This window comes from Aulostomus chinensis, chromosome 2 (assembly GCF_037954235.1).
Source record: "Aulostomus chinensis isolate RoL2024-O1b breed Wild chromosome 2, RoL_Achi_v1.0, whole genome shotgun sequence".
NCBI lineage: Eukaryota > Metazoa > Chordata > Actinopteri > Syngnathiformes > Aulostomidae > Aulostomus > Aulostomus chinensis.
The window spans coordinates 7,711,172-7,735,444 of NC_141321.1; the positions used below are offsets into that span (position 1 = coordinate 7,711,172).

Consider the following 24,273-nt stretch of genomic DNA (forward strand, 5'->3'; position numbering starts at 1 on the left):
ATGTAGTGAGCCGTAAAGGCCAGGAGGGGGCGGTGTGACGCCGGTCACAAAACCCAAGTCGGGACAACTGAACCCTTCCTCCGCTCCTGGATTGCCAAAACTTGATGGTGGGCCGTGGGCCAAAGGCAAGTGCAAATATGCAAATATGCAAAAACGTTAAAAGCATTTACCAAGTCCTCTTATTTTAATATTGTTAATTTTTTTTTTTTTTAAACAAATGTACATGACACTGGCCTGCCATTACAGGTCAGTTTTTAAGAGCTGGTAAGAGCCAAAGACCACAAATGTTCTGTAATATGTAAGTAGATAGATACTTTATTGATCCCATAGGATCAAAAAGTGCTTAATATAACCAACTGTAACATCAGGAACTGATGTGCTTCTGGGGCTGCACGGTGGTGCAGTGGTCAGCACTGTGGCCTCACAGTTAGGGGGTTCCAGGTTTGAGTCCCGACTCGGGATCTTTCTGTGTGGAGTCTGCATGTTATCCCTGTTCCTGTGTGGGTTCTCTCTGGTACTCCAGCTTCCTCCCACAGTCCAAAGACATGCAATTTGGGGACGAGGCTGATTGGATTCTCTAACTTGACTGTAGGTGTGAATGGTTGTTCGTCTCTGTATGTTGGCCCTGCGATGGACTGGCGACCTGTCCAGGGTGAACCCTGCAGATTAAATCAAACATCAGTTTTAGTGATGCCTCTCGCCCATAGATGCTGGGATAGGCTCCAGCCCACCCGCGACCCTTACTAGTAAGGAATAAGCGGAAGACGATGATGGATGGATGGAGACGACGATGTGCTTCTGCTGCCAAATCGATACCTGGGTTTCCCACCTTTAAATAAAAAATACCAGCAGCAATGATATACTGTATATTATCTGGGGAAAAAAAGTTATACTTGTAGTTACATTATTATTGTTATAATCTATGTATTTACTACTGTTACTACTGGTGGGCCAAATCAAACCTTCTGGTGGGCCACCTGCAGCCAGCAGGACCTTGAACCAAAGGCATTGACAACCAGCACATGTGCCCCATGTTGTCTGTCCATGTTTGAATTTTCCCCGCTGAGATATTTTTTGAAAATAGATTAAATCAAACATAAGTTTTAGAGATGCCCTGAGTGTTGACATGAAGACAGCACTTACAAGCTTTCCACTTGACCTTCACACGCGTTATATGAGGCTGGATCCTGGAGTCAGGTGTGTGACAGAGGTTTACTCTCTGGTGCCCTGCCCTCAGTGCTTTCTTTGACTTTAGAACTCTTTGGAACTACTTAACATTTTCAGTGTCATCCAGCTAATGCAGCAATATGGCAACTGATGTATCTGTCAGCGCCAACATCCATCCGTGGAGTTTTTGTGTAACATGTACAAGTATTGTGTTACTGAGCACACATTGGATGAACTGAGAAGGTACTTGAAATTTTATCCTCAGATTTGTGTAATGTGGAAGGAGATGAACTGCGCTTGATCTCTCAAGGTCAAGGGTGATGTCTTTGGAGGGACTATTTTTGTCTGAGACAGGGGCGGAGATGCATGAAAACAGGGAGGTTTACTTTAATGTTGTACTGGGTCACCTTGTTAAGTTTTAGTCAGGTTGGTAAAGTCCTCTAGAATCCACAGGTTTAACTGAAAAACAACACAAAAAAACAACATTTAAACATTTTGCCAGAAACCTTTAAAACCAATGTCTACTCCATATTGTATGTTTGTACTGACAGTGGTTGCTGTAGTCATGCTAAACCTGTCTGTTGCTTCTTATGATAACACAAAACTACTACTTCCATCAACATATGATACATTTAGTGTCAAATCAAATTATTTTTGGATTCAACAGATTATTTTTATAATCAAATATCACATTTTGAAGGGTTCATCAGGCTTCAATAACACCTGACACCCTTCATCCTTAAACCATTATAATTTTCAATTAGAAAAAAATATTGTGAGAAATTTAACTACTGTTCAGCTCAAATTAATAGGCGTTATTCCTAGAAAAGGAAGACCTCCTTGACCTCCTCCATCTGCCCCCAATTTAGAGGTTATTTTTTCTCTCGATTCCAGACTGAAGAGTGGTTTGCAGACAATTTTATGACTTCATCCTTTTTGTTTTTAAAAGTGCTTTTACGTTTCTCCTTTAATTTGCTCAAAACTGAACTATTTGGCTATGTGAGTAATTTGTCAATAAAGAAAAACAAAGCTTTTCTGAAAACTTGCAACAGCATTTCTCCTCTTTTTATGGTATTTTTTGATTGACCAGCAGATGGGGTATGTTCGTCAGATGTCTGATCTCATGTGTCATAGTTAAACATTAGCATACAGTAAATGAATAACAAAAGGCACGATATCACATTTGCTTTGAAACGTGTTGAAAATGATCGAATGTCTATTTAATAGCAGAAATACCTGTATTTCATGAGCTGCAACAGTTGAAGTTCTAATATGATTGGCCCTTCAACAAAAAGGGGAGGGCTCACTTACACCATTGGCTACAAACGGAGAGACTCTTTGCTGATTGGTTTATTTAGACGTCAGTCAGAGAGGAGCGTCGCTCGCCGTGTTACCGCCCTTAACGCTGTGTAAGAACGCAGACAGACACTGCAGACATCGCTTTCACTGGGAAGACTGGTAACGAGTCAGAGGTCCTCTCGCTCCGTCCCATCACCCTCAGGTAAGATATACCCTCAGTGGTTTGAAAATATGCCAATTAATTAAAATAAGCGGGCCAGCTGGCCTGCTTTTACCCAGTATCACTTAAATGTGTGCCCTCTAGCTGTGTGGTTTAGCTAAACGGCTATCAGCTTGAGTCATCTATGAAGGTTAGCATGTTAGCTGCTAATACACATCACCGGACTATTTCGCAGTTGTGGCTCATATTGAGCAACCCACGAGTGGGTCCAGTTTGTGTCTTTGAGTGGGTCTTGTCGCGTACAAGCCAAGTTATATAACATTGCCTACAAACTTGGATGATGTTAATCACCAGCGACATGTTTACTGTCAGTGTGAAAACGATAAAGTTGACAACAGGAGATGGATGGAGGTGTTTAAGTAGGTTAACAGCCCCAAAACACAACGTACCTGTTGCTACGAGTGTAATGATGTTCACTGCAGTCACCACTCAGTCAGTTGCCAGTCTTAGGATTCTGGTGTGTGGTGCGGTTTTTGATTTCTCGATTTAAACTCGGCCGCCCGATCCTCAGGGGCAGCCATAGGGGCTTCAGCTGGGAGAGGCTGTGTGCTCAGCTGCCTTGGTGCAGCAAGACCATTGTACCTGGCTGGGACACATTTCCTTGTTCAGGATCTTGGGCCTTCTCGAAGGTAGCCGGAGAAGCAGGGCTCGGTGGTGAATGAGGGGTGTGGTCCTTGTATCAAGCCGTCCGGTTTTAGAGTGCGGTTTCTTTATCATATCTCTGAATGCTGGGAGTCAGGTATTGTAGCTGCCTGGGGTGTATTGACTAAGCATTTTTTGATGATACTGCAGTGTTGTGTTGCTGTTAAACAGGCCCAGCAGATATGGTTGTTGTTGGTTTTTTAAAGCTATATACAGTTGCGATTACCAAACCCTGCATCTCAGAAGCATCAACACGCCATACTTTTTGTATTATTTATACACTTGTTCTCATAAGTCACTGGCAAGCTGAAAAACTGGGTGCTCCAGCTGGGTACTCCTTGGAGTATTCCTGTTCTCATTATATAATAATTGTGTGTGTGTGTGTGTGTGTGTCCTCCGGCGTGTGCATTGTGAAGACAATCATGCATGTTCGTTTCACAAACACTCCACTTCCTGCCTGGTCCTCCTCAGGTCTGCACAACAGTTTGAAGAACAGAAATGATGATTGCCATTTACTATTATGAATAGTTTTATTTTAAAGTGGCAAAGTAATTCATGTTTTCACCCACATCTGCTATTTTTGTTTTTTTTCCGTCTGTAAGCAGTGTGACACCAATGTTACCTGATATTCATAAACTTTGGTGGGAAGTACAGTAAGACACTGTACATGTTTTTTTTTTTTTGTTTTTTTTGGCTAATCCATTTAACACGAAGTAAAGTGCGTTCTTCTTCTTCATCATTGCCCTTCTGGCTCTATGTACCGGTCACATGATTTTTTTTTGTAATTTATGTGAATATACCCTTGTGTCGCTGTCTGTTTTCTATGATTCTGTGACCCTTTGGGCAGTCATACAAGTGCTGCACACCAGTGTAGGACAAAGGATAGTTGAGCTGCAACAGGATATAAAATAAAGAGAATGAAAAAGAGGAGAGTAGGTGGGAGAAGGAAGCACATGCTCTTGTCTCATGGGGAAGTAGAGCTGGGTCATTCTAACTATAGTTTTTTTGTGTGTTGTTGGGGTGGTGTAATATAATAATGTACTAAGCAACCAGTGCATCTTGCTCATCTCTCAGTGGCAGTTACTTCATTTTCACCCCTGGGGATCGAAAAAAAGCACCCGACCTGGCTGTGGATTGTACAGACTGTGTTACAGATACATTTTAACTTACGTTTTTGTTTTAGCTGCTAAGGATTACGTAATAACTAGTTTCAGGGATGATGGACATCGCATCATACTCTGAACATGTTTTAAATGTTCTCACAACGAATGTGTCAGCTTGTGTTGAGCACATGTTAGAGAAATAGCTGAATTTTATTACCAGTATTTTTTTTATTGTTGTTGTTGTTGTTTAATTTAGTAAAACATTGTTTATTTGAAAACAACTGCACAAAAGGTTTGTTTCTGTTTTTTTGCAAGCTGAGAAATAGACATTTCAAATTTATCAGTAATGTAATTTTCTTGATAACCAAGCATGTACACTCATGATATACTTTTAATATATCACAATTGCAATATTGTACACAGTAATTGGAATATAACTTTTTCACTAAACAGTGCAGCACTTTTGTAAACGTTACCTTTATAAAAGAGCAGGATGCCTCTCTAGTTGACCCCGAAAACATGTTGTGACGTAACTTAAAACAGAGGTAAATTATTCTAAAAAGTCAGATGACAACGATGGAAATTTTTGGCAACTTCACGTTTTTGTTTTATATCAAAAACCATTTGAAAGTGATCAATAGTCCACCAGTGAAAGGTTACAAGAATCCTCTTATTTCATGATTTTCCTACAGATCAGTTATTTGGTTGTTCAACTGATTTGGGAAACATTAGACAATATTTTCCCATTATGGAAGAAATTGAAATTGGTCTTTTAAATCCACCTGCATAAGCAATTTTTTTGTTTTTGTTGTATTAAAGCTTTGCAGGGCTGGGTGGCATGAAAGGAATAAACTATGTCCAAACATAGCACATAGGTGAGTGTTGGAAGGTCGAAGGTGAGTGCAGACAGGTTTGCTGTATTATTGGCTCGGAGCCATCTGTTGTTATCTTGGAGGATTAGCAGAGAGGAGAAGGGGAATGGAATCAATCAGAGGAGGCTAATGGATCCTCTCAGTGTCTTCTCCCTCTTCTGAGCCTCCAGCCATTATCTCTGTCTGCATGCACCATTACTCCTGTCCGAAAGTCCCCGGCCTCTCTGGAAGCACCGGCCATTGCTTGAAATGTGTTGATTTATTTCTTGGTGGAGTGGAAAGTGGATTCTGAGGAAAGAGGGTATTATTGTAAATGGGGTTATTTTGAGCTGACCTTGTCATAAGATCATTAAAACTGTGTGACTTAGCCCAGGCCACTTTCTCTAAATCCTGACCTCAAATGTCATCACTCCATTGCCTTCTGCCAGTCTTAGAATTTGTTTGAGCAGTTTCAGCAAATTAGGACCGTACACTCATAAATCCTACCTGACGTCATGCAGCATTCCCAGCTTTCCGTGCCCACGTTGGCTTGTGAAAGTTGGTGTGTCAGAGTTGGGTCTAGATCTGAGACTCTGAGCAGAATACATCATTGAAGTGAATCTATTAAAAGCACATTTCCTGACTCTGAAAACTATAAAGAGAAATGCAAACATACTCACACGAAGCTTTCATATATTTCTGGTGTCCTGACAATCTCTGTTGATTAGGAAAGATGAACTAAATGATCCCCTCTCCAGACCACAGGCTTGGAATGAAGTCCCTAGAAACAAATCCTGGCATTCTTCCCTGAACACAGCACAAAAGTCCCAGAGGTTGATGCAGCCTGCAGAATATTGTTAATTGATTTGAACACATTGTATTTTTAATGTATTATTCTGACATTGCAACATATTTGGAAAGGATAAAGATATCCGGAGTGTTGTGTTGGTTATATTGATTCACTTCCATATGTAATTTTTAGAATTAGAAATGCACCAGGATATTTATCGACCCACAGACCGAAAAGGAATCTTCAAAGACGTGAGTAGGAGTTCTATGAACCTGTGCCGGAGAACTCGTCCCATCTGACCGTAAGTCTGTCGCAGTAAAATGAAACTGAACTGGATTCAGTACACAGAGAACTGTACAGAGGAATGTTCAAGCAGGATAAAAGGCAATTTCAGAGCAAATGAATTCAGTTTCATGAAACTGAATTCAGTTTCAAGTTTATTGTATTGCAGTTTCAAGTCATAAATTCAACTAAAAATGTGGCTATTAAAGTCCCGTGTTTTGATGCCGTGATTCAAGATGCCCAGTTGAAATAAAAATAAAAGTCATTCTAGTTCAGTTTGTAGCGACCCATAATTCAGCTTGTATAAACTGTAGTTATGTTTACGTCATCTTACAGCCCTTCACTTTCAGTCCATGTATTTAAAATGTTTCACCACCACACTCCAAAATTAGCTGTGTTGCTATTCAGAAAATGCGAGCCGAACTAATACTTCATTCAGCCCTGTTGCACCTCTCACTTCGATTTGCTGTATCCAAATGAACAACTTTACAGTAGAATGTGATATTATTACTATGTGATCATCATGTTCATAAACTTCAGTTGAAGCCATCTGTGTTGACATTTTAGTCCAACCTCATCTGCTGGTGCTCAGGCTGGTAAATGACCCTGCAATGACCGGCAGATACATTTCAGTTTAAATGTGATTGTGTAATAGGGAAGGTGAGGGGAGGAATTAAGTCTGGACAGAGCTGCAATTCTGGAGGCAAGAGCCTGTCAGACTGGTGAGGGAACTCCTTGGAGCAGGAGAAATCCCTCTGGCAGCTCCGGGGAAACGGCCCCAAATGTTTAAAGAATCCTTTGCCAAACCGCAAAGTTGAGTATTTTTTCTTCTGTCACTGTGTTAAGAAAACATTTCTTTTTCTTTTCAACAATGATTTAAAGCAGTTGGATTGAAGGGAAGTCATTAATGTTCTTCAGGCTTTACAGGTAAAAACTATCAGGCTCCGAAATGACAAGAAAGCTTGCAGTGCAATAAGTATTCCCCATATTCATTTAAATAAATACACTGATGTACTGTTTTGTCCTGGCTTGTGGGAGCCTTAAATTCAGTGTAGTTTGCGATGTCCGTACAGTAAGTGCGTGAGGAGCCCTGCAGAGAATCTGGAAATCATGAGGTCATGTTGTGTTCAGGCTGTGGCGTGGGAGAGCAAACTGAAGGCTGAGGCCTCTCTTTTCTAGTTCACAGCATACACACTCTGTCCCCGACTCTTTCACTTTTCCAAGCTCCATTTAATTTGCACTGTAGTCTTCTTGTACTTTTACTTTATTCCTGTGCGGTGTGATATTACTCAAATAGGTTTTACCCTCAGACGAATGGATGACAAAAGTAGTGGATGGATACACTCGTGTGATGAGAATGAGCTGCTTTTCTTTGTCTCTGAGGTCACTGTTGTCTAAAGCAGCATAGAGCTGGTTTACAGGAAGAGTTACTGGCAGTCTTCATGGGAGCGGTCAGATGATTTTTCTGAGAGGGTTCTCTCCCTGTTCCAGCTGTGTTTGTTGCATCATTGCAGAGCCTTGTGTGCAGTGGGCCAGCTGTGATCACAGCCTGTGAATGTGACCCACTATTGTTTAGAGTGATGAGGTAAACAATGCGTGCCTCGGTTGGAAAGTTAAAAGTTCGGATTGACTTTTTTTTTAATCAGTGAAATGAAAAGATGAGTCCACACCTCCTCTTCCTTCATGAATGTTTGTTTGATTGTGTGTTCTCCTGCCCTTGCTCATCTGTAGGTAACCTCCCCCTGGACTGGAGCAACGAGCCCGTCTGCTGGTCAGCGTTGTCTTGTGAGCTGTAGTGGGCATCATGGCGTTGGCATACAAAAAGGACCTAGACAAGTACAAGGATCTGGACGAAGATGAAATCCTTAACAAGTTATCGGCAGAGGAACTCAAACAGCTGGAGACGGCCCTGGAGGAGATGGACCCTGAGGTTAGAGCCCTGATGTGGGGAGGACAGAGGAGTACTGTGGGAAAAAAGTTTATTTTCAAGATAGAACCGATTTCCTGTTTTTTCCCGACTATCTTAAACCAAGAATCGAATAAGGACGCTACACTGAATCATAAACAACTGTTTAATACACAACCCATGGTTCAAAACACATCTGAAACGCATGGTTTTGGTTCCAGAAAGAAAGAAAGAAAAGTTCCTTTTAGATTGTGTGTATTTTCTGAGTGTGTGGCATACTGTATATACACACACACACACTGTTGAATGGACTTTGTGCTTGCTTTTCCGAGTCAAACAAAGCAGAGGAGAGCACAGTCTAACGCAGCTGCTTTTATTTTGACTGGTCAAACTTCAGCGCTTTATCCATCGCATTCATCATGAGCAGAGTTGCGTCTTTAACTGCATTTGGGAGGTTTGTTGGGGTTGAAGGTCACTGCAGAGTCATGTCTTTAGTTTGCAGGAGGAAATGGGCGCTGCAAAGATTGTAACAATCTGGAGAGTAGCATGTTCTGTCATTCAAAGCTGTTGTTTCGTCATCGCTCCACAGGCCAAGTAACTCCTCTCCCAACACGCTCACCTCCAGTAGTTTCTGGCACATCAGTGACATAGTGGTGATGTAGTAATGAATGATGTATTTCAGGCCACAGATGTTATTTCAGTTTTATTTTATTTAAGTTATTTCAGGCCTCAGGCCAAGTGCCCCTTTTTTTCAAAGGGCCTGATTGGAGCCGATCTGATATGTGTGTCAGAGAAGCCTCGTCACCAAGCTTTACACTTCTATGATGATTCCACTGTAGGCTGCAAAAAGAAAGCAAAATGCACCTAATCCAGTAATGAGCAATCGGTGGACTTAGTAGTAGGTTTAACACATCATGAGGAATCTCTCTATAAAGTGAAGAGTGCTGTGGTTGCGGTCCTAAATTCAACTGTACGCAGGAAGGGTGGAGGAGTAGAGGGACTCCGTGGCCTCTCTGGATGCTGCTCAGGAAATTTAGGGCTTGGGTTTCTACTGCTCCTCTGCACGTTTTCCACAAATGTTTTGCCGCAATGTTTTTCAGAATGCTTATAAAACCCAGCCTTTCTTTACTCTTGCATTTCATAACTGTATGGTGATGCAAGGGTCAGGGGAGTAGAGGTCATGCTGGGAGAGGTGTAGGGGAGAGAAACAGAATATAAACACACAATATGAAAGAATCAGCGGCAAGAAGTGTTGTTTTTGTTTTGTTTTGTTTTTTAATTCAGTGATTTTTACAGACTGTATGAAATTTGAACGAATGCAGCCACATCTAGATACATCGGTGAATTGTCACACCCTAAGTCTGAAATGCCAGAGTATGTAAACTGAAGAAAATCATACCCTTGAGTGGAACAGATGAGGGGAAGGGCATATACCAAAAAGGATATGATGTACGCACTTCCTTGAATGCATTGCAGTCTTAAATCAGGGAATTTTGCATCCAGCCACGCTTCTCAGTTCTAGTCTCCTTTCCCTGGCTGAGAAAAGAACTTAATGGGCAAGTCTAAGTAGCAACAGCTACATCAACATGCTGCCAAGTGTTTGTGTGTTTGTCAGCAGAGCAGTAGCCCCCCTCCGGTGCCTTGGCATTAAAGTGGGTGAGACAAGTCCCCCAACATGGTGGCCACACAAAGCTCACAGGAAACTCTGCACTGCTGCTGGTGTCCATGCACTTCTTCTGTTATTTTGGTTCTCCAGTATTCTGAATGGGCCTATTTCAAACAAGAAAAGTGTTGACTCTGGTTTTTTTTTTGGGGGGGGGGTGTAATGGTCAAAAAGTACTGCTGCATTTGACTTCTACCGATGAATGATTGTACTCTGCAGTACTGCATCCTCCAGCTGTATTAGAGCTCCGAAATTGGTATTGAAAAGGAAATGGTTAACCTGTGGTTGTATGAAGTGTTGCTCTGTATTTGCTCCACACAAGAGGGTGATTAGTAAAACAGTCTTTCAACGTATTGTCCAGTAATGAAATTTGCCCCCTCCCCTGCCTCTTCAGTGCTGAGAGACATACAGCATTACAGCTGTGCTGCCTAGATTTCCATCACAACAAATCTCTGCTTTGTTTTATCACACTGTTGAACCTCAAAACAGTGAGTCAGCAATGTTGAAGTTAACACCCTATACACCTAGAACCATTTTGGTTAACTGTCAGCATGTCTATTCATAGAATTAAATATTTTGTTTTTGCTTAACAAAACCAAATGTTTCAGTTTTACCTTTTTTGTAAGTGCTTATTTGGACACTTCTTTGTGTGAGTCGTCATAGCCCTGAGAATATCCTATATTTGACATTAGCGGGCCTGCCAGGTCTTGAGTTTGATTCCTAGATGCTATAAGCATCTTTAGGGTTTGGGACTGAGTTTCTTTTATTAAATATGCAATGAAGTTGTGATTTATCTCAACTGACTGAACAATCCTGGGATTAACTCAATTAAAGACTTTGAAGGTTCCACTTTAATAGCTAATAACACAAGCGGATATGTTCAATCATACAAATGTATATCGACTTATATTATTTCCAGGTTCAAATCTGAAGTTAAAGAGAAGCTACACTTTCACATACTGAAGACAGCAAGTCTCTAGGAAGTGTATTTTGATACTTTCTTAGCTCACTGGTATCACACATCTCCTTGTTTCCTCCAGAATGCTCTTCTTCCTGCGGGTTTGCGCCAGAAAGACCAGACAACTAAGAAGGCAACAGGCAACTTTGACAGAGAAGCACTCCTCAAGTACCTGGAGAAGGAAGCCATTGAGCACAAGGACCGAGAGGACATCGTGCCCTTCACTGGGGAGAAAAAAGGTGTGTGTGCTGGTCTACATGAATCCGCTGTAAAGCATAGGAAAAAAAAAAACTTTTGCATTCTAAAATAAAATTGCATATTTTCAACAGGAATGTCTGGAAAGGAAGTGTGTTATACCTGGTGTACAGTTTTAAATGTTGATGTCAGTAATGGGGTGTATCACGTGTTAATATTGTATGTGGCGGGCTAGAGAGCTGGTGTGTGTGTCTGACACAGCTATAATTACTCCTCCACTGTCTTTGCTGGTATTATTAATGCAGGTCTCCTCTTACGCAACATGCAGCACTGAGGAGTGGGTGGATTTGTACTCTGGGTTTGGAGATACTATAGGGAGACACTGGGAGTCAAAAAAGGGGGCTTGAAAGATGGAAAAATAAAGTGTGTGTGTGTGTGTGTGTGTGTGGGAGAGGTCTAGTGATTGGTAAATCTGGACCTGATGACTGAGTGTTTTATTCATCTTTCTTGGAAGAGGCTGTTTTGAAGCTATTAGCTGAATTTAATCTTTATTTCTTTTTAAAATTTCACTAAACAAAGTACCCTTTGTCTCGTTGAACAGAGATACATGTGGACACATGGAGTCGAGCTATTCGAGTTATTGCCACCACAAAATCTTGGGTTCTACTGTCTGAGTGACTATATAAGCAGCGCTTTAGTGAAAAACTAAGTCTGATGTTGAAAATGCGTGACACTCAAGCGCCCAAATGCTTCATTCTTAACAGTATGAGATGTTTCTCTCAAGACGATCATTTGTCTGTGGACGTCTAAACAGATGTCAGTGGGGAGGTAAAAACTTGTAAGGACTTTGCCGGTAATGCATGTGTGACCTGACCTGCTCAGAAGAAACCCGTCCTGTTGAACAGGTTGTGATAGGCACTTATTGTCCTCTAAAATAAGAGGCAATGTTTGATGTGACACCACGAGGGGGGAAAAAAAAAACATGGCTAAGTAGAGCAGGGTAGAGAACCCTCAGACTCTACAGGGGAAGTCCACTTGTTTGACCCACTGGAGATGAATTGCTAATTATATTTAATTTGAATGCTAATTATGTTTGTGAGTAAAGAGGACACATGTAGCAAATATCTTTCCTGTGGCCCTTACCTATGACAACATGGAAAACTTAAATCATCGTTGTGTTGGACGTAGCTGGTTCTCCTCCCCTTGTTATAGTCACCCCCTGCTGATAAATGATGGTGTGTATGTGTGACTCCTATGAATAACACACACGGGAACAAAACAGCCGGCTTAAATTCCATGGCAACCATTGGAGCCTTCTAAACGATTTTTGGCTCAGCAACTTTATGGCTTTTCTATAATTCATCTGTTGTTTTTCATTTCCTCTAGAGCTGAGTTTTGTCTGGTGAAGGATGTAGAAAGTCAGGGTTGATCATCTATGGAAGAAACTTAGTACTGCTATAAGTATAACAACTTGCACCATGGCCAAATGTTTGGTGTCGCCTCCATCAATTAATGGAATTGCTTTTTAAAAATGAATATGATGAAATACCCTTTGTGAGGTGGTGTTGTCAGGCTTTTTCTCTGGTTGTTAGCGTTAAGTCAAAGCCATCATAACTGGTATTTAATGCCTCTGTCTGCTCTCATCTACATGAAGCTGTGGACGTAGCTGCTTCTCCTCCCCTTGTTCAAGCTGTAATTTTAAGACGACTTTTAAAAGTTAAAATGGGAATTGGTGCATTTTTTTAATCTTCTAGTGTTTAGTGATACTAGTAATTGGGTCAGCAGTTAGATTTTTTTGGGATCTTCTCCGTCTTTCAGAACCCGGAAATGGAGTTTCATTCCCTTTTTCATTTGTTCCACATTCAAGTTTTTATGGAAGCGCATTAACAATTGGAATATTAAAAATGGGATCAAACTATTTTTTTACATCTCCCATTCAGGACATTCGTAAACTTTTTCATTAAATGTTATTGTTTTGTTGTTGTTTTTTTTCTGATTTCATCAAATTTTTCGAATGCGTGATTTCAAATGCGTAGTTCATCGACGGAGGGACAAATATTGAAATCCATGATTTAGAGCTGCGTTTATCGACTCTTTTGGGCTAGTCTTTCCTTGCTTGAAAGGGACTGGCACAGGGTGTCGTCTGATGGCTGTATCTAGGGTTCAGCGGCTCTCAGGAAGTGCCAGAGCCCCCACCAGGGACCATTTTGAGTAATTTGACTGGCTTGACTTACTTGGAGGGAGGGGAAGAATAAGGAGGGGTCTGTTCTGTTGGTGATTTGTGTGAGGGGACGGATATTTAGAAAGGCAGCGGATGGCACCCACTGGCGGGTCCCTCAGCTTGTTGTCGGAGCATTGCATTTCTGATTAAAACCCTTTCATTGTTCCTTGACTTCCCTCACTCCTTCCGTTTCTTCCCTGAGATTAGCTACCACGGCAATACCAGATGGTCAATGCTGGACTGAGGTTACCATGTCTGTATTAATGGTTGGGGAATGTTGTGTAAAACGAGCAGAGATTTATTTGTACAGCGCATGATAAGGACCATTAGAACTGTAACAAACTGTCTTCATATGTTTGCAACACTGACATCAAAGCTTTTAACACAGAGTGAGAGTAAAAACTCACGGTTGGTACACATGTCTTCAGTTGAAGATATTGTGTAAGAGAGGATTCATTCAAGTCTGACACACAGCTTGGCTTGGTAGAGGGAACGTAATGACAGATTTATGCTCAAAAGCACAGGAAGCAGTCACTGGAATGATTGTGTGAAGTGAACGCTGCAGTGTGTGCTGTCTAATGTCAGCTAGAGACATGTGTCCTGATTGGTCCTGGTGGGAATTCCAGGCAGCCTCCAGGAGTGAACGTGTTACAGTATGAGTGTGATCAGGGCGCTTGTGCAGACGAGATTAGGACTCTGTCTCCCCTGACTTAATACGGGTCAATAATAAAGAATTCCAAACCCATTTCATATGTAGTATGCAGAAGCTGTACTTGTGAATGCAGCCATTGGCTTTGCAGGCGCACGCACACATGCGTGCTTGGCAGTCATGCTGTCTCATGACACTGGAATAAGAATGGCTCTAGGAGAAGAACAAGTCACATGAAGCAATACATACCCAATTGAAAGTTTGGGTAGAAATATGAGGTTTATGTAACATCTCATAAAACTGTGCCGAAGTTAAAATGATTTGTTGCTGTATGTTACGAGGGCTGAATCAGCTCATTTATTTGTCCTTTCTGTCTGTTTCCTTAGGTAAAGTATTCATTCCTAAGCAGAAACCAGTAGAAACACGGCAGGAGGAAGTTACAACCCTTGACCCGGAATTAGAGGAGGCCCTGTCCAGTGCCACGGATACGGAACTGTGTGATCTTGCAGGTAAGAGATTGAAGCAAATGTTAACATGCTGTATTTCTTTGCAGGAAAGCAATGCACAACATTGTGTTAGGAAAGCCCATTCTCTGCTGGGCCAGTGAAACACAAGCCCTTTGAACCACTCAATCTACACAACCCTGATTTTTACTGCAAATGCTGGTGTGTGTGTGTGTGTGTGTGTGTGGGGGGGGGGCTTTCTGAGGAAAATGACATCAATTGTCTTCTGTGACCTTTTAGCCAAAAACCCAAAGACCCGACTGTACTTTTAATCTTGGAGTGCCTGTGTGTGGTTGCTCACTCTGCCTTTTGTTTGCAGCAATCCTTGGTGTTCACACGCTGGTTACCAGTACTCAGACGTATGATGGGACTGGAACGAAAGAGGGTTTCAACAGTAAGTTTAATTAAAACCTACATTCCAGTAGCAGCTCCACTTGCCTCAGCCCTTGTGGATATCAGTGAAACCCACTAGCCCTTATAGTCCGTCTGACAATCTCTTGTCCAATCTCTTCTCCAATTGATCAGTTTGTTAGGTTCATTCACAAACTCTGCTTTTGATAAGTTGCTCATTGATGGCACAGTGGAATTGCTGAGGAGCTACGCTGGGAATGAGGACTGTAGTTGACTCGCTCTCCGTCCTTTATGAAGTTCACTCGCGCATTGACTTGTGTTTCCAGAGGATTGAAACACTTGTCATGGTGGCAGGTATCCCCCTAGAAGAGAAGGAGCTGAGGGCACGTTGAAGGGTTGAAAACAGCGACTATAGTCTGTGTGACTTGTCCAAATCAAATTGTAATGAATACACAACGTGTGGTTTGTTTTCTAGTGAGTCTGGTTCAGTTTCACAGCTTGCAAAGTCACACTCACCAACTAAAAGGATTAATTGTGCTGGGAAATGTGAACTCTTCCCAGGGGTTTAGCAAACATCATATTTCAGAAGAAGCCCAAGTCCGTCCTCTCTCTGTCATGTTATCTGATATTTTGTTTACAAATGAACACATGACATGATCAGGCTTCCCATGATCCTCTGCATTTTTGTTCACGTCCTGCGATCGGGTGGAAAGTGCTGTCTCTGCAGTCACACTACACTTGAGTTCGCTTGCTTGGGGAAGGTTGTCCTGGCCAGGTTGTTCTGGTCCCCACCAGAGTTGGAGAACTACTTCCACAAGCACCCAAACAAACTCTACCAGAGGTTGAACTGCACCAGTTTTTTTTTTTAGTTTTTTTTAACAGAACTGAGCCAATCCTGGGTTGTGAAAGCACCCTTGGTCTCACCTCTCTTTGGATTGGAATGAGGAACAGTACCCTGTGTGTGTCTTTCCAGATGTAATAAAAGGGGAGAAGATGAACCCTGTGTTTGATGAGCCTCCCAATCCCACGAATGTAGAAGAAACCCTCAACAGGATAAAGAGCAATGACATCTCCTTAAAAGAAGTCAACCTGAACAACATTAAGGTGCAGCAACACAAACAGAAAGCTGATTTGGTCTCTATACTACACTCTGGTTCATCCATGGACCAACGGCTGTATTTGTGCTCCTAGAACATCCCTATTCCCACGCTCAGGGACTTCGCCAAAGCCATGGAGAAGAACACACACGTTACAAAGTTCAGCCTGGCAGCAACGCGGAGTAACGACCCCATCGCTTTGGTAAGAGAGTGTGGTTTGAGGGCTTCAGTGGCTTTCTTGACATCATAAAACTCTATATTTACATCTGACAGGATGATATACACCATGTCATTCATCTGCGTCAAACACATGCTGATGCTTTCTCCCATGAATTTTCTCTCGTTTTTCCATGTTCAAACAGACATTTCATAGAATGCATGTTCATTCCGTTTTTCCTAAAGGCCTGGAAACATCATGGAAATTCACTGATGAATTGTGTATGAACACTCATCTGAATGTCACCCTCCAGGCGTTCAGTGATATGCTGCGAGAGAACAAGACGTTGCGAAGTTTGAATTTGGAGTCAAACTTTATCACTGGAGCTGGCGTACAGGCGCTGACGGAGGCGCTACGAGACAACGACACGCTGACGGAGATCAAGATAGACAACCAGGTACTGTAGAGTGTGGGTGACACCGGCACAAAAGCCTTTATCCTCTGCACGTTGCATTTGCATAAAATTCCAGTTCAAACAAATCACCAGACTATCAAATGAAAAACTAGTTGAGCGTCCTGCAGCGGGGAAGGAGTTCACCATGTCTTCTTCTATAAACTAAAGTGTGTTAGACGTGTGTTTCAGAGGCAGCAGCTGGGTACAACAGTAGAGATGGAGATTGCTAAGATGTTGGAAGAGAACAACAGCATCGTGAAGTTTGGCTACCACTTCACCCAGCAAGGGCCTCGCTCCCGAGCTGCCGCCGCCATCACTAAGAACAACGACCTGGGTATGTTTCACATACGTGTTTAAACCTGCTGAAGATGAGTGCGTTGACTCCTGGCATCATCTGTTTTCACCTTCATCGTCAGAGTGTGTCACGACCGATGTTGTGACATACCCTGCAGAAACAGCTGCCTTTGCTTTCTTTCAGGAAGCCATAGTGATGACCTCTTCTCTCTTTTAGCTTGTCGTCCTGTCAAGGCTGCTGTAGCACAGGTCTGCTGCATGAGTGTGGTCATCAGTGCGTCATAGATTTTTTTCCACAGAGTTTGAGTGGATCATTCACTGCATTAACTGTACGGAGACTGATCTGCTTGAGAGTGACAGCATCTCACTTCTTGTTTCCTTTCATCCTGACACACTCTTGAAATAGCTCATGATGACTAACAAGACGAAGGTTGCTCAGCATGTTTGCAGTTCATCATTCCCTGTTTTCTTATTTGGGGGGAAGCCTCTCCTATTAACTACACATATCCTCTCCAGTCCGCAGGAAGCGAGTGGAAGGGGACCTGTAGGGGCGGAGCCTCACCTGTATCCCAATCAATCCCATTGTTTCATCTCACCATGTGGAATAACTTCTGCCAGTGCCCTGGTCTCATCTCACTGCGTGGGTAAAAGTCTTGTGCCAAATCACGGGGCAAGGCATGCTCAACTAGAACACACATCTGAGAAGAAGGGAAATAACTGGAATCGTCCCCTTGTCTGTCCACGTTCATACTCCTGCTTATTATGTGGTTGTTTTTGCAGGTATACGTCTAATTAGCTCTTAGTCATTTCATTTCAGCTGCTCTTTTTTGAGCTTTTGAATTACCTGCCCAGACTTTTTACTTGTTTCTTTTGTACTGTGCTCTAAGTGTGTGAAGTAAACATGAACATTATCAAGTAAGAGAACCAATGTCATTGTAAAAACAGTAACTAACATTCAGACAGCCCTCTCTCCTTCTCGGAGCAGCGTAGTTTGCTGTTCCTGAGCTTCTATTGGTATCATCTTGAGGTTGATCTGTCGACATGTAGAACGAGCCAGGAGCCGTCAGCTAGGACCCCAGCTCTCTGCCGTCTCACACAGAACGCTCATGATTTAGCCCCTTGCAGCAGTAGAAAAGACTGACGTAGTTTCCAGCTTCATGACACATAATGTTGCCGAGCAGATTATTGTTCATGTCATATGCTGGCTGGTTTGCAGGTGTTGTTTATTGGCGTTGCCTTGTAACGCCAGCCTGACTGAATGATTACCACGAGCAACGCATTTTAGTTAGCGCTGGCGTCAGCCGGAGAAATAATGGTGACTCATGTAAAGTTCATGACAGTACCACTGCATGATGTTTTATATTTCTTTACGGTTTTCCAACTGAGGAGCATATTTTATACTGGTGATATTCTAATGTTGGTTAACCTAATCACTCACACCCCTAACTCATCATTATGACCTGATATTCTAGTATATCTACTCCAGTCTAGAGTGAAGAGGAGTCACAACTAATGCTGCAAATGTTGGCTCAGCACATAGGTGCTTAACCTTGCCAAAGACTAACATGCGGTGCTTAAAGTATCATTACTGGACTCGTGTCTTTACAGCGAGTCACATCCTCCCCGTACCGGAGGCTGTTCACTAGAACTTGTGCTTTGCGATGTTCCATTTTATTTTCGTGGACCAGTTATAGTAGAATCTTGAACAAGTAGTGACAGGTGAGGAGGAGGAGTATGAAATCTCTCAGTTCAGCTTCTCAGACTGCAGCTACTTGCAAAAGGGTTTATGATTAACTTCTCCTGGCGTGTCATTTATTTACCTTTCCTCACACTTAAGCGTCAGTCCGCGCTCCACAGTAGCACACCAGTTACGATGTAAAAGGTGACAACATGCTGTGCCTGAAAATGAATTTCACAAGGTACATAACCTGCTTAAGATGGCTATTGAAAGACTAATTCAGCAGTTACCTGAAACTTGTATGTTCTGCTTTTAATGTAACAGGAACAATATTCTAGCATGAACCCATCACTCTTGGCCAAAAGTTCTTTCATCTGAACAGCATCACATTCCCTGGACACGTGTTTGGCTGAGCTACATGGGGTCTATATTTCGGGGTCCTTCCATCATCATATCTGTTCTTTCGCTCTTTGTCCTCTCTTTCCTCGGTCTCTGCGGTTTATTGTGCTTTGCAGGTTGTGCTGCTTCTTTGCTTGGGCTTGTTAATGGCAATAAAAATCTGTGGCTCACGTATATGAATTGTAACATGCCATCTCAAAGTGCACACACTCACTCTTGAGTGTGTACTATATGAATCTGCACAACTACTGCTTAGATTTTTTTTTTGTATGTTATATCAAATCCAGGTGTAGATTCCACATAAGGAAAAATGTACTATTATAAAATCACAAGACTTTGAAGAAATGCACTGCTGAATATCCTCAACAATAAATGTTTTTACATACTGTCTCTGCCGTCTTTTTTGTTTTGTTTTGTTTTAAAACCGATCCTCAAAAGTGAGGTTGAGCCTCTGTGATTGTCCTACTGGATGGCTGAAGTTAAGTCCAGCTGATTTTCTTGCTCCGTATAGCTCCACTTTTGCTTTGGGAGGTGCTTGGTGTCTGTTTGCACCCTTTAATTAGACCCAGTTTCTGTGATTGTTTGCACATGCCTGTGAAATGATGTAATCGGTATGACTCCATCCCTCTCTGGGTTTCCTGGGGCAGAGTGCTTTAGTGAGCTGTTGTCAGAGTCTCCTGTGGTTGGGACGGAAGTGAATGACTCAAGTGTTTCCACGCGAAGAGAAGAGAACCAGAGCAGCCAGTTTGTCATGTCTCTTAGTTGCCCCAGAGTTCAGCAGGGAAGATATAACCTAGAGTCAGAGTGTGGAATTAAATATGCTGTTGTACATTACAGCTGCTCCTTCAGACCAAGACTGTGAAGAGCAACTAACGGCTTCTGGTCCACATCTGGACGTGACCTGCATCTGTTAGTAGCACAAGCAGCTGCCGCTGGCAGAATGACTCACATTTTTGGAGTCACGGCTCGTAGAGGTGAAAGTGGTGAAGTACATTTACCTTATACATATATATGATTCAAGTACCTGTACTTCACATGAGTATTGGCTTTCTTTGGGAACTCTTGACTTTTAGTTCACTAGATTTCAGTGAAGTTTCTCATTACTTGGAAGCTTTGAAGTCAGTCAGACAGCAAGAAGGTTCCAGGTTCCAGTCCCAGCTCCAGCACAGGATCTTTCTGTGTGGAGTCTCCATGTTCTCCCTGTTCCTGTGTGGGTTCTCTCTGGTACTCCAGCTTCCTCCCACAGTAGGATGATTGATACTCTAAATTGACTGTAGGTGTGAGTGTGAATGGTTGTTTGTCTCTATGTGTTGGTCCTGTGATGGACTGGTGACCTGTCTAGGGTGAACCCTGCCTCTCACCTGAAGGCTGCTGGGATAGGCTCCACCCCCCCCCCCCCCCGCGACCCTTAACAGGATAAGTGGTAGAAAATGGATGGACGGATGGAATATTCCAGTCCTCGAATCCAAATTTGACTGAGCAACTTCCACTACTTATTTTGCCTCTTATTGAAATGTTCCTGCTAGCTTCCAGCACCTGAAGCTCACCCTGGCTGTTTTTTGGTCAACTTTGAATAATATTCGACCGGGAAGATTTATGCTTTGGCTCAAGTCCTGGTGTTGTGTTCCTTGTCGACCACTGCAAGAAATAAACAACCCCATATATTAAAGGAGTGACAGAGAAATGTAGATTCAGTTTGAATGCACTGTCTGTCTTCATCTATTTATCTGGGCTTTTTTCAACACCACCCCAACTGCCCTCCAGCCTGTCTCCCTTCTCCACCCTCCCTTCAGGGTGCTTGCTCTTCAGCAGGTATGTTCACCTGTTGGGCCTCATCAGAATGTTTTGGAGGGAGTTTACAACCCACAAGAATGCACAGATTCCTATCGAAATCCTCTCTTAGCTAGAATACAACCAGAAAAGCAGTCACTTCTATTTAAATACTTGTGAAAGGCAACCTGATACATTCTCAGGATCCATTGAATATATATAAACATATATCTTATCATTATAAGTATAGTTTTGTCAGTGTTTTTTTTTTTTTAACCTGTCTTGATTTTGAAATAGCTGAAATATTTCAATTTAATTTAAAAAATTCCATTGCTTAAAAACAAATCTCGCTGAATTTATGAACTGCAGATGCTTATTTCCATTCAAGCCAAGCCAGGGGAAAATAAGAACATTAATAAAATCTTTACTGGTTCCAATCAGCATCGAACATCCCAGAATTAAATCAGCTGCATCCTCCCAAGAGTCTCCGGAGTCCTGATCCTTGGCTTCTTCTAATCCCACCTCATCAAACTTCTAATGGGCCGAGACTGTGGCCAGGACAGACACTGAGGGGAAAAAAAGCTTCTGTGAGAGACCATAGAGGGAACATGATGAAATTAAACTGAACAAAACAGATGATGATGATTGTATCTCCGACTAAAGCTGATAAATTGTGTATTAAAAAGTTCTAAATGCAAGGCAGCAAGTTCTGACAGGACGTGAGAGTGCAAACTGTGTAGAGGTGGATGAATGAGGGAGGTGTGACGAAGGACACGCCAGGAGTTTGACCCCTGAAAAGAAAGTGTGTCCTTGCCACCTAGCAGTTTCCTCAGTCTAATTTCGACCAGTGGCACACATCTGATCACTCTCAGCTGGCCCAACCAAACGGAACAGTAAAGCTTAAAAGGTCCAATTGCACCATCTAGCGCTTTAAAACGATTTATCTAGAAAAGGCTCACCACAATAATCCAGCAGGGGGCAGTAGAAGCCCGTGCTGTCTGTCCATGGACGGAATTAACGTCACTGGGGCACTGTAGGTACTTATCAATCTTCCTGGGACTGAACAATTACTGATAACCTCTCTTCTACCTGATCGCCCTCTCTAGAGCCCCATGAAGAGAAGGAAGCATTTCAATAGAATGTATTCAGTCGTCAACATTTTGAAAGATGGAATATATCTGATAGTTCTCACAGCACCATAATTGCCACCATATTGGGCGGCATGGCTCAGGGGGTAGAGTGGCCATCTAGCAACCAAAGGGTCGCTGGTTCGATCCTCGACCCCAGTGACCATGTCGAAGTGTCCTTGAGCAAGATACTGAACCCATAATTGTTCCTGATGAGTAGGTTGGCACCTTGCATGGTAGCCTCCACCATCAGTGTGTGAATGTGTGTGTGTGAATGGGTGAATGAGACGACACTGTGAAGCACTTTGAGTGCCGCGAAGGTAGAAAAGCGCTATATAAAATTGAGTCCATTTACCATTTACCATAAATCCTTGAGTCCTGCTGCCTTAGCAAACCAACCAGCGAACGATTTCCCCCTGGTTGCAGTATAATCTCTGCCGTCATCTGTGGGTGCAGGCAGATCAGGAGGCAGCTCAAGAGATCGTTGTCATAGTAACATGACAGATGACTCACAGTGCCTCGCCTCCCTCCTCCCTCCTTCCACCTGATCTCTGTCTGGTTTGTGTGGTTTTGCCTAAAAAGAGAAAGTGAGCCAGTGAAATCATGGATTGTAGGTCAGCGTTCTGTTGTTTCTACTCATGCGGGGGTTCTGACATCATTAGATTAGAGGATAAATGTTTGGGTAAAGTGATTCATCCTCTTTCCTTCTTTGAAAACTACCTGATTTAGAGACTGTGGACATAAGCAGACGCGTCCCAGTGAGCAACAAAGATGCATGGAGAATGTGATATGAATAATGGACCAACCTGAAGTTCAGTCTGGTGTCAACCCTTGTTGAGCATTGTGTTTAATTAATGAGTTGATGTCCCTCCCCATGGTCTCTTTGTACTCTTACATAACTTTAATGACCTGATTTGCATGTGAAAATGCCATTTAGTGGGCTGACTACATGATGGTCAACAGCCGGAGAGACTCGTCATTCAAACATCATGAATCCCCTCTTCGCTTCCTATTGTGAAACCGATTTTTGCTCCACAGCAAATTAGATTTCATTGAGGTTCCTTTTGTGCATCCCAAGGCGGCACCTGCAGTCCTGGTAATGACCAGGCTTCCCCTCCACCACAGCTCGTGATCCAGAATCACACTCACTGCATTACAGTTACTCCTGAATAAACGTATTCAAAGGGGAGAAAGCACAATAAGTGAATTCTGTTCCATTCTGGGTTCTGAATAATCATATCGGTCTTCTGTTGCGCAGGCGACCAAAACCTGAAGCCTTGAACATTTAATCCAGTAATGAGAAGAGGAGTGTCCTCGCCTTCACATGCAATCACGTAACCCGCTTGTTTGACGAAGATTTATCTCCTTATTCAAGGCAACAGGTTGATATTAGATAACAACAAATGATGCACCGGTGTGTGTGTGTGTGTGTGTGTGTGTGTGTGTGTGTGTGTACCTGAAAAAAGATAAGTTAATGGGGACTTCACCGCATGTAAATTTGTGCCGAAGTCGTTTTATTTTCCTTCAACAGTATCATGTTGTGACCCTGTCTACTTACTGAAAAAGGAAAATTCATGATGTAATTACCAGTGAACAAGACGTCGTCTGATTGAGTGTCGAATTGTTTCCTTCCATCCTAAAGATCTGTATGAATGTTTGTGTGACTGTCAGCCTACAACCACTCAGTTCCTCCTTCTGCAGCCTCTGTGACAGGAACGCTCAGCTTGGGAACCCCCAAACAGATCTTTATAGCTTGCAACACGTGGTGATGAGCGGGAACATGTTATTTTCATGCTTGGCTGGTCATGGGACTCTTTCCTCTGAAGGACCCATAGTTAGTGGGTCTTTAGGGTTGCGGATGTTTGCTATTCTGAGGTGAGGAGTCACAGACGCCTGCTGAATATTTCCGCCCGGTGTGAGAGGTTGACCACTGACCTTCATTCTCTGTTGTGGTCTCCACCTGATGCAGCACACAACTGGCCAGAGAGCATTTCCAGCTCAAACTTTCACTTTTTGATTTTTTTTCCAGCAGTTTTAAAGGTCTAAAAAGCGCATGGACTTTGAGTGAAGTGCCTGAAAATGTATTTGATTTAGTTCGTTAGTGAGTCTCTGTGTTGCTCATTTTTATAATTTTCTGGTGTTTGCTTTTAATTTTCAGAGACGCGTAGACCCACTTATGTCCTGCCAAAGCGGTTTATACACTATGTGAACGCTGGGATCGGTTAATAAAAACTGTATTTTGGTTTTAAATTTGTAAGTTTGTGTTGTAGAAATGCTTCGCTCATGGTGACGGAAGAAGACCATTCCATGTCGCATAAATGGTTACTATTAGATCACCAATGGCTACACAAAACCTTTGGAGGCACGGCCAGTTCACGCTTGAACCCTTTCTTAGTTCTCCTCTGAAACCGCGTTCATCTCAAAGGTTCCTGAGTGATGTGGCAGGACCGACCACTGCAGTTACAGCAGTTTTAAGGGTTGATATCATTTGTTATGC

The 24,273-nt window shown here is 42.6% G+C and overlaps 1 protein-coding gene across 1 annotated transcript; it reads left to right on the top strand.

Annotated features, from left to right (window-relative positions):
• Positions 1–2,506: 2,506 nt before the first annotated feature.
• Positions 2,507–19,269, top strand: tmod2 (tropomodulin 2). The gene is made up of 10 exons (XM_086225522.1): positions 2,507–2,668; positions 8,086–8,284; positions 10,964–11,120; positions 14,333–14,455; positions 14,769–14,843; positions 15,774–15,904; positions 15,992–16,099; positions 16,368–16,511; positions 16,698–16,842; positions 17,319–19,269. The coding sequence occupies exons 2-10, from the start codon at positions 8,159–8,161 to the stop codon at positions 17,348–17,350; spliced, it is 1,041 nt and encodes a 346-aa protein (XP_086081648.1). The 5' UTR covers positions 2,507–2,668; positions 8,086–8,158; the 3' UTR covers positions 17,351–19,269.
• Positions 19,270–24,273: the final 5,004 nt, after the last annotated feature.

Excerpts from the sequence above, each read along its gene's own strand:
- tmod2 (XM_086225522.1), top strand. The coding sequence starts at position 8,159 with ATGGCGTTGGCATACAAAAAGGACCTAGACAAGTACAAGGATCTGGAC. Across the intron at positions 14,844-15,773 it reads AACGAAAGAGGGTTTCAACA|ATGTAATAAAAGGGGAGAAG; the intron begins GTAAGTTTAATT and ends GTGTCTTTCCAG. Across the intron at positions 16,843-17,318 it reads CACTAAGAACAACGACCTGG|TCCGCAGGAAGCGAGTGGAA; the intron begins GTATGTTTCACA and ends TATCCTCTCCAG.